Below are 11156 nucleotides of genomic sequence, written 5' to 3'. Positions count from 1 at the left end.
CACTGGTACTGAGGTCAGGCTGACAGGTCTGCAGTTCCCCAGATCCTTCTTCCAGCCCCTCTTGTAGATGGGTGTCACACTTGCAAGCCTTCCGTTGTATGGGACCTCCCCTGTTAACCAGGATGGTTGATAAATGATGGAGAGTGGCTTAGCAAGCTCCTCTGCCAGCTCCCTCAGTACTCTTGGGTGGATCCCATCAGGTTCTTTAACCTGATCTGATTCAGCGCTGCAAATGCTTGGGTGTGCTTATGATACGCATGAAGTTGAATACAGCCTTAGAAAATTTCAGGTATCACAGAGGTCACATGCTTCTCTGTCAGAGAGGGGAAAGTCTGTCTCACTTTCCTGACTTGTCTGGACAATTCTGACTTAGTATTAGTGGGTTATAAATACAAGGGTCTGTCTCTGCACAGACAATTGAGCAACCCATTGTCAAGCCAATGGGTGCAAAAAGGAAAGAAGAAATGAGAAAACTTTGTGCTTTTCTGTGAGCAAGGGTTAGGGATACAAAGATTTTCTCCATTTGTGAGGGAAAAGGTTTAGACAGAACTTAAAAAACAATAACCACTGTAAATTCAATTTATAATGTCATATTGTTTTATCTTAACTTTGTTGACAGATGTCTGTTGTGGTTTTCCAAATATTTGGTGTTAATGGTGAAATTGACATCAGAGGCGAAGACACAGAAATATGCCTACAGGTCAACCAAGTGATACCAAATCAGTTGGGAAATATCAGTGTTCGACACTACCTTTGCAACAGAACTGTTGGTAAGAACTAACAATGAGATCTCAGTGTTGTGAAATTGGAATTGGAAACATTTGTTCTAAGGAAATAAAAGCACTGTATTAGCCTTAAAGCACAAAACCAGTTTTATGTTAGTACAATAGCATCCTTTTTCTGATGGTTTAGAATATTTATTCTGATTTCTTTCCTAATTGCCATACTTTGAAAGGGGAGGACATAAAAATGGAACCATTTCTGATAGTGAGGGTAAAAAAACGCATTGCATTGAATTCTGGTCACAAATTGTTTTTTTTTTTTAAATCAAGTAAGTTGCATTACATTATGTTATTGTTTGATGAAGATGGAACTCCCTTACTGCTCTGACAATACTTTGCTTAAATGTACCTTGATTGAAGGACTATTTCTTTTCTTCAAGATCTGTTTCTCTAGATTAAATTAATGCCCACAATTTAAACACATTTATAATCTGTGGTTTAAGAAAAGTTAAAAATTGACTCTGTGTTAGGAAAGATGAGCTGCAAGAACAGCCTTTTTTTTTCCTTTTTTTTTTTTTCTTAAAAGTGTGGTAGGAACACAGGGTGTAGTTTCATGCCAGATATTTGCAGAACTAGATCAACCAGTGTATTGAGAGCTGTTCTTGGGCATGAACTCATGCCCATTCTTTGCCAGAAAACCTAGTTCACATACTGTGAGGTTTTTTTTCTTGGCATGATGTATTGGCGTGCCACTTCACGTCACAGTTTGCTTTGCTCCCCTCTGCCAGCCTTCCACATGGATTGTTGGATGCCAGGTCTGTTGCGCTGTAGGGTTTTTGGGGCAGATCCCTGATGCACCTGCTTCCTGCTTCTGGTTCATCGCCTTTCCTAGGAAACAGCTATAGCAGCTGTTGGCTGTCATTTATTTCCAGCCTTGCAGCAGTGGGGATTTTCTTCAGGAAGTTGTGCTTGGTCATACAGCCTCTGATGCCCTAGCTAAAGAACCCATTTACTGGTAAGCTAAGCAGTTGCCAGCAGCTGCTGCCTGAGCAGCTGTTGCATGATGTTGCAGGTGCATTCAGGCATCTGAAGGCAAGAGGGAGGTCCAGCAGGGAAGACTCATGGCTGATCTTCAGTTCATACAGCAGGCAGACTGATTTCTGATTATCTGTCATATCCTCTGTGAAAGCAAGAGGGAGTAAATAGTAAGAACATGCCACCTTCCTTCTCTCATGTGGATCTGAAACTAGAACCTGCTTTTTCTGGTTCAGCTGCTTATGAGACGCTTGTGCACTGGTTGATTATTTTATGGACAAAAGGTTATAATGTGACTGGAATTTCCAAATACTTCCACTTCATATCTCTTCCTTTCTCTTTCTGGTGGGTATCTGGATGTGTGGACCAACAACACTTTTTTTTTTTTTACATTGCTGATCGCTCCCATTCTGTAACGTACATCTTTTCTGCTCTCCACTGATCTTTTCTTCTTTCCGCTGTAGGGCTGTGCTTTCTGTACTGAGTCAGGAATCTTCTGTAGCCACTTCTGCTCCCCATCTCCCACACTTATTCTAATAGAAGAACTAAGGGAGAAAACAGTTTAAAAAAAGAATAAAAGAATTCCAGAGGATCAAGGTTGGGAAAACTCTTGAGATAATTCTCAAGTTAATGAGTTAATGGTAACAAAATACAACTAAAAGAACCAGTGAGCAAAAGCGTAAGAAAATATCCCAATAAAAGAAAATTCCACCCCCAGGACCTTTAATAAAACTTATTCAAGTGCTGAATTAACAATTGTAACCAGTAAACTGAGGAACCATGCAAAGCAATGAGTAATCAAGTCGTAATTACTGCATACAAAAGTGTTCTGGGTAAAAATAACTGTTTAAAACCTACTATACTGTTAATGCAGTGGGTGTAAAAAGGGAAAAGTGTGCCTAATTGCCCTCAGACTTATTCCAGCTATGTGGCAGCTGTGCACTTCCCTGCAGGGCTGGCTGCAGGATGATGCCTTTATCAGATCTTGTGTGGCAGAAATAACAAAAGAAGGGTGGATGGAATATGGCAGAGGTACTCTGGGAAGGACAGTGCTTTTACTGAGACGTTGTCATGCTTGGAGGGGAAAGGAACAGCAGTTCATAGCAGCTTCGAAATTGTTTAATGCCATTTTTACTCCATTCTCTCTTGACCATGCCCTTCAGATACCTACAAGATAACCAGGGTTGAGCTTATGGCTGAGACAGAATGGGTGCTCTTTTCTTCTGTTTTTCTACACTTTGGTGGATTCTTCCAGCAATGATGCAGGCACTCCTTTCAGGTCTGGAAATACTTAGGGCACATCCTGCTTCTTTCTTTCTCTGAGGTCCTTTTCAAGAATCCTTTTCAAGGGCAGAGACTGCACAGCCTCTCTAGGAAGCCTGCACCACTGCTTAATTTTCCTCATTCTTTCCATTCAGTTTGCACCTCTTTTGTTGCAATTTGAACTGTTGTCTCTCAACTTCCTGACGAGCACTATGGTACAGTACTCTGTCTTCATAACCTCATCGTAGGTATTGGAAGGCTGCTAGTAGATTTCCCATACACCTTCTCTTCAGCTTTCCGGTAATTACTCATATATGCACAAGCAGGAATCAAGAAGGGGAGAATACGATAAACTGCATGTCAGTAGTATGGGGAGAGGAAAAAGAATAGAATTAAAGAAACAAAAATAGAAAAAAAAGAAGTCTTACTTCATCTTTAAACTTAACTTTATCCACATCTTTTTTGCAATTACTAAGCTTGTGAACATTGGACTTCCCTGAGGGAACCAGAGTTTAAACCAAGAAGCCTTTTTTTGTTTTGTTTTAATTCTCTCAAATTTGTTTAACAGTTAGATGCTCTACTAATATAAATTGACATAATCCAGATGATTTTACTTGAGTTACTTTGATTTCAGCCATCTTTTAAGCTTGAATGTTTGCTTCTTAATATAATTATTGTGAGTATGTTTTTTGTCATACAGATAATTTCCGTAGGTCAGCCATCATAGTGACCAAATGACTTGAGAATCCCATGCAGTAATTATTTCTGGTTGTGAACGCTCTTTTTTTGTACAGCAAATAGATACTGCCCCCCCACCCCTCGATATCTGATTACTTTAAATATTTTATTGTATTTTACTTTACTTATTTTTAAAACTGTTTAGTTGAATGTTGCAGTTGTCTTTACTGGTTAAAGATACTGAAACTAAAAAGAAACTGCTAGGGTATTTTTAAGGTTCAAATTTACTGCCACTCAAACAATGGAAGCACCATGTGGTCATGTTTTCCATCTTACTGCCTTGCTGCCTATGTTCCTATGTATTAACAAGTAAGTTTCTGAGTCAGGAAATTCTGCTTTTCCAAGAGAATATCTGCTCTCCTGAGAGAGTGAACTGACATATTTTTCTGAATTAAAATTAAAGGAGTTAGTGGAAAAGTATGTAAAATAGTTGTTTTTCCATCATCAAGACATTGAGGAAACATACATTTTTTTTCTGTGCATGGTGATACTTCTGTATTGTCCTTTTCTGTTGTCACAGTGAGGTACCGGTACTTGTATGTACTGTTTATTTCTCTGTAGTACTTTGAAGTGACATATTTAGAAATTTGCTCTGAAGTTCTGTATTTGCCATGCTGTAATTTGTGGATAATACTTCTAAAGTACTTTTGGAAAATCAGTTGGACAGTAGAGGTAGAAGTAACTGCATCATAATTGCTTTTTTCTACATTTCAAAATTTTAATGCAAATTTGTTTTCCTTTTGCAACAGGCTCTGACTATAAATCTGTGGCTGGACCAGTTAATTCATCACCTGAGATTAGTTTGAGATGGGAAAGTGGGCCTAGTGCTGTCATACATTCCCTGCTGGCTGTAAAAAATGGTTTTCTTCAGTGTCATGTAGAGAACTTCAGTGCTGAATTTCTAACATCTTCCCTCACAAACATTCAGCATTTTCTAGAAGATGAAACTGTCGCAGAAGTGATGCCTATGAAGATAAAAGTTTCTAATGCAAGGATTAATTTAAAAGTATGTTAACAATGAGCTCTTTGGCTCCTCTAAAGAAATTGTATTCTTGTTTCTTTGATGATAAACTACTAATCTAGATACAGTTAACTTCAAAGAAACTGCTATCGTACTCTGGAAAGTCTTTAGATAGCACTAAAACAATTTAAAAATCCATAGATTTGGTTAACACTGTAGTATGCCTACAGGGGAATTCTCTGCATGACTAAGCTATTTATATGAGTTAATATTTTATACTTTTTTCCTGCTCTCCTAGTCTCTTATGTAGAGTGACAGTGTCTGGGAGTTTTATAGGTAAGGTGTACCAAGTTCCTAAGGGCACAATGTTGTTTTTTTCAGTTGGGCTTTTCTACTTAGCATAGTAATCGTTTTCTAATTACAAAACACTGATTTTAGAGGTTAATTCTCTCTCCTACTTAGAGGATAGTTCTTGCAATGAAAGTTCAGTACAAAAGAAGGGAAAAGGCTATTGGGAATTCAGTTCAAACCACTTGACTACTGTTTCTTAGAACCCAGATTTCATGTTCTGCCCTACCTAGAAACAGATGCTAAATAATGCAAGCCTTTCCACCACTGTGGCTTAAAATAGCAACTTTAAGAGGACACTCCTGCTCAAGTCTCCTAGGGGATTTTCTTTCAGACATTTAAAGGAGATGGTGAGTTCTGTGCTGCACAACCGTTAAATATAAAGATAAGAACACCTTTGTGGGGGGGGCAGGGGTGACAACAAAAAAACCCAAACAAACATAAAGATAAGTTAACATTGCTTTGGAAATTAATAATCAGCCATATAAACTTTTAATAAAGCAAGGACTGGAATAGCAGCTCCAGTTCTGCGTCTGGGGCAGGGCCTTGATTCTGCTAAGATCATTCTTGACTCGAAGGGCAATGCTTATCTCTATGGTGTTCTACTCAAAGTGCATCCGTATTCCCTCCCTCGGTTATGCAGCTTTTCCTTTCCCTGAAGATCCTTAAGCACTTCTTTAGGGCTGTTTCTACTACAGGAGTAGCACAAGCACTTTCTGTAAGAGCTGTGGGTCTGTTCCTCAGATTTCAGTGTATCACAGACATGAATGCCCAAATGCAAAAAGGAAAGTCTTAACATATAGTCATTTAAATTTAAAAACAGGATTGTGCTGGTTTAGTGCCAAGAAGGTGGACTTAAGCAAAATGTTCTAGAGAAAGCAGCTGGTTGAAGTGGGGAATATACGTTAATAAACCATCAATAGGAGTCTGTTTGGCAGCAAAAGCACTGAAGTGCTCACTCAGCAGTGCACACAAGTCACAGTGAAGTTACTCGTGATGGTTCACAAACTGCAGATTTGACATACAGATGATTCATTTCTATAGAGTGGTTGGGTAATAAAGAGTGAGAGGATATGGTTCAAATTTATACTGCATTGCCTATTCAATGCAGTGTATATTCCATTTCTTCTGCATGAGACGATGTAGTGTGTATCTTGGGGGGAGGAAGGATTAAGAAAGGTTATTTTATTTTTTTGCGTTATCTGCTGCCATCTCAGTGCTGTTTCAAGAAAGTTTGGCAGTTATGTATCTACAGCTTTCTTGCTACATACTTAATGCTGATATATGTAGTTTCTGATTATGCTGGCTGCGTTATTCTGCTTGACATGGATGAATAACTATAAAGACTTCCTGGAGAGACCCCAAAAGAAGTAATTTGTGAAGTTTCTTTTCTGTTGAGTACAGTAATAGAAGTGAACTGCAGCTAGTGTCATCCCCAATTAAATACTAAAAAGACAAAATCCGCTCAAGAATGATAGCTGTACCCATTCAGTCTTTAAACAGTTCAAGGGAAAATCAGATACTATATAGGATGGGCTTCTTATCTCTAACTCTGAGAGCTCCTGAGCTAAAGAGTGTCTCGAGTTGGGATATAATCTTACTGAGATGTCTGTAAAAATACTTTGAAGTATTTTAGTCAGACTGTATATATTGAGTTCAGCAGACTTCAGAGATAAATTTGGGCCCAGGAAAAAAAATGGAGTAAAAGTTTAGTGGAGATCCCATTAGAAAATTCTACTCTGAAATGTTCCCTTTCAAGTTTTGCTAAGTCCAGTTATGTTTAATTGAACATCTTAATTAGCTATTTTGATTTCCTGGTAAACTGATTTTTGAATACTTGCATTTTTTAGGATGACAGTCCACGTGAAAATCTCAAGGCATCTGAGCTGGTACCCATAAAACTACATATTGACATACTCTGGATAGAAAGAAATGATGATGGGTCTTTTCTCATTAGAGGTTTGTATGTTCCTGCACCTTGATATCTCAATATTATAATCCAATTATTATTAACTGATGATAATTTGCGTAAGTTGTGTTGCCATATACCTTAATTCTAAGTGTAATCACATAGAGGAAAATTACCTTTCTGAATAGCATATAGGCTGTTACAACAACCCACAGCTGAATCAATCTGAGAGAAATAAAAATACACATATAACTTCATCAGGATATGCTTCATCAGTGCATATCACTTCATCATCATAAGTCTAAGGTTCTTTTGACTACAAACCAAAGAAAAAAAAAATTGCCTTTCTGTACAGATTGCCAAGGTGGTTACCTGTTGTCTTTGTGTTTTTGTGTTATGGGTAGTAATAGAGAATATTGTAAAATAAAAGACTATTTGAGAAGTACAAGTAGCTGTTTTCAATTCTGTATATTACAGTGGTGTCCTGGCAGCTCATGGCTGGGATTGCACTGAGACTTTTATTTTGAACAGCAATTTAACATTGTACTTCTCATGAAATATTATACACTTACAGTTTTTTTCTATGTGTATGGGCAAATACTAAATACTCAGAACAAGGCAATACATTTAGAGCTGATGTCTTTCACAGATATGTCAAAGAATCATAGAGTAATCTAGTTTGGAAAAAGCCTCTAGAGGTCATCGGGTCCTACTCCTTGCTCAAAGCAGGGGCAGATTAGATCAGGTTGCTCAATGCCCTGTCCAGTTAGTTTTGAGCATCAAAAAGGTGATTCCACAACCTGCACGAAATAATCTTTGCCAGTGTTTGACCACCCATATGGTTAATTTTTTTCGTAATGTTTAACTGGAATCTCCTTTGCTGCAGCTTGTGCCTGTTGCCTCCTGTCTGGCCATGTCAAGAAGTGGTGCTTGGGCACTTGCTAAGCATCTCAGGGAAGCCTGGTTCATCTTCTCTATACCTTTCTACTAGGTAGGCAAAGGCAGCATTAAGATCACCCCATAGCCTTCTCAGATTAGACAAGCGCCTCTCTCTCGGATTTGTACATCATGTGCTCCTAGCCATGATTATCTTGGTGGTCCTCTGCTGTCAGTATCTTTTTCATGCTAGTGAATCCAAAACTGGATCCAGTACTCCAGATATGCTCTTACTGATCCTGAGTATTGGGGAATAATAACTTCCCTCATCTTGCTAGCTACACCCTTGCAAGTACAGCCTGTATGTGCCTGGTCTTTGCTGTGAGAGCTCACTGCTGACTCATGATAAATCTTCTTGTTGACCAAGGCCTACAGGTCATTTCCTGCAATGTTGCTTTCTCTCCAATTGGTCCCCAATCTGTCGTGGAGCAAGGGGTTATTTACTCCTGGCTGCAGGACTTCACACTGGCTTCACCTGAACTTCATGAGGCTCTAGTCAGCCCATTTGTCCAGCCTGTCCAGATTCCTCTGAAAAACAGCCTTGCCCCTCAGTCTGTTAGTCACCCTTCAATTTGGTATTGCTCACAAAATTGCAGAGGGGGTACACACCCTTTCATCCAGGTCCTGAATATACTAATCCAACAATATGCAGAGTTGAGGAAGAGGAGGCTGCAGGGTGATCTTAATGCCCCCTTCACCTTCCTAATGGGAAGGTATAGCAAAGAGGGACCAGACTTCTCAGACGTATGCTGTGGCGTGATTTGCTTGTATTTTAATTTCTCCACATTATCTAATACATTGTTTGAGTGTTTACAGATGTTTAATGTATTTTGGTCATCTTTTTATACTAAACATTGGAAGAAATATTAATGTAGTGAGAACTTACATAGTTTTAAGGTTTCTTTCAGCTCATATTTTTTCCCCTTTTTGCTAAAGTGCTTTGATCCCTATTCTTACCATAGACTCTTCATGTACAGTGACTTCAAAGGCATAGGTCAAATGCTATCAAATGCACTGAAGTGATTTATGTATCTGCAGTGCTACATTTTTGAGTCCTCGTGTGTGTGGTGGGATGTAATGAACACAAAACGCGTGTTTAGGAGGAAATCTTTAAAAAAGCAACACCCCGGAGTGTGGGTTGTTTTTGGGTTTGGGTTTTTTTTGTTTTTTTGTTTTTTTTTAGACTACTAAGAACCATGACCCTCATTTTTTCCCTTGGTGGACAGCATTATATTTTAATAAATGCACTTCAGGTATAAATGCTAGAAAGTTTCTTTAATGCCAAGTCATTTAAGTTACTTTCTAATTTAAAAATTTGATCCTGCAGGTTTATCTCACTGTGTCTTCAAACATAAATGCAGTTTTCTGATCTGGACCTGGAGACAGACTATTAATAGTTGTCAAATTTCTAATTATTCAGAATGCATGTTCTGTGGTGATGATATTGATCAGTATAAAAATGTGATCATTTTCTTCAGCCTGGAAGCTACATATTGCTTATTCTCATGCTTCCTGTCCTTTCTCTCTTCCTCCAAAAGAGTACATGACTTTTAATTTTTTTATTTTTATTTTTTTTTTTTTTTGTTAAATTTGATTTTGGGAGGTAAATGTAAACTTAATTAATATTACAGGTAAATTTGTTTACATAGTTTTAATTTTGTGCTGATGAGAATGAAACTTTAAAAAAAGGACAACAAAGAACCCTGAGCACTACTCTTAAGTCTCTTTCTGTGATATAGACAATCAAAGAGTAAATGATGTCTCAAAGATGAAGGTTACAAGTAGTGCATTGCAACAAGCAACTGGACCTGTTGGACATAAAACACAGGACCAAGCCACGCAGACTACTTGTGAAATTCCTAGACCTTCTAAATCAAGGAGGGATTCAACTGATTTCCTTAAAAATGAGGTATTAAGAATTCCTTTTGAACCCTCTCCCCCCATTATGTTACAGTTAGATTATCTGGGGATGGGCTTGGGGATTACATCTGTTTAGAAATCTTTTGGGGATGGAAAGTATGAATTATAGATATTATCTTATGGTTCAGTACTCAGACATGCAAAATAAATTTAATACTGCTTTCTAAATAGTGTAATAATACATTGCAGACTAATTCTTCCCCTTTACGTCAAAGGGAGTTTTATGAGGGAGCAAGTCTTCTCCCCCATCTCCCTCACCCCTGTACAACACAACTGCCAAAGACAAAGGACTAGACTGTTAAGTCAGACACTTACTAATCTATCAGTCATACCTGGATTTTGAATTGATGATGACAGAACTTGCACATCAATTTGGCTGTTTTTTCCACTGGGTAACAATCCATTCCTAGAGCTCAGAACCTGGTGTAATTTCCACACTACTCAGGAATGGAAATGGCTTAGCTAAAACATTGGGTTTCTTGCCTTTTGAGCTAACTGCATCAACTCTCTCCATGTTCTACACTTACTGACTGGGAATCAGTCACAATTGACTCAGCCCCAACAAACCTGCACTCAGCAATGAATGTGAGCATACAGTATTTTAAAAGTTACCGTACTGAAAAAAGTTGTCAGTATGCAGGAATACTAATAATGTTCTTTTCTAACCCGATCATTTCAGCTTATTGAAGAAAATGAATGTCTCAAACAGGAACTAGCCAAAGCTAAAATGGCTCTTGCCGAGGTCCAAATGGAAAAAGATGCCCTGCTTCATCGTATAAAAAAGATGAATGTTGATCATCAGTAGGACAATGTTCTCTTCATGCAAGGCGTCATCAAAGAAGTTCAGGTGATGGTGGCATCTAAAATACTGTTTGTGAATCCGTGGAAGACATGGTTGTTTTTTTTTTGTCACAGACAGAGTTTTCTCATATGAAGAAAATGTTTGTGATCTAGTTACTATTTGGAAATTATCATTAAACATTGTAACTTTTTTCAGCCCATTTTAAACTGAAATGACTTTGGAAAAATCAGTTTATACTGTACTTTATTAATTTACTGAAGAAAAAAACATATAATCTACTTTAATATTATCAAAGGAGATGTTATTTTTAAAATGTTTTCTGAAAAATGGGTGGATGGCTCAGTGATGAAAGAAGGTGCCTAGGTGCATAACTGAGTAAAATGTACCACGCTTCATTAACAAACTGTACTTCTGTTAAGAATGTGTTGTTTTATTATTGCCAGAAGGTATCTGTACAGGAGATTACATTTGCACTATGATGACATGGGCTAGATCCTCTAGAATAGTATAGCTACTGAAAAT

At 38.0% G+C, this 11156-nt stretch overlaps 1 protein-coding gene across 1 annotated transcript; it reads left to right on the top strand.

The window, feature by feature from the left end:
• Positions 1 to 619: 619 nt before the first annotated feature.
• On the top strand, positions 620 to 10778 carry LOC104625149 (UHRF1-binding protein 1-like; the record flags this gene model as incomplete). Its single annotated transcript, XM_010292700.1, has 5 exons — positions 620 to 770; positions 4508 to 4764; positions 6918 to 7026; positions 9652 to 9821; positions 10512 to 10778. Coding segments are annotated over 5 exons (813 nt in total), but the record flags the coding sequence as incomplete, so codon positions are not given.
• Positions 10779 to 11156: the final 378 nt, after the last annotated feature.

The sequence above is a fragment of the Phaethon lepturus genome, unplaced genomic scaffold (assembly GCF_000687285.1).
Source record: "Phaethon lepturus isolate BGI_N335 unplaced genomic scaffold, ASM68728v1 scaffold20788, whole genome shotgun sequence".
Taxonomy (NCBI): Eukaryota; Metazoa; Chordata; class Aves; order Phaethontiformes; family Phaethontidae; genus Phaethon; species Phaethon lepturus.
This window is presented reverse-complemented; position numbering and strand designations above follow the sequence as displayed.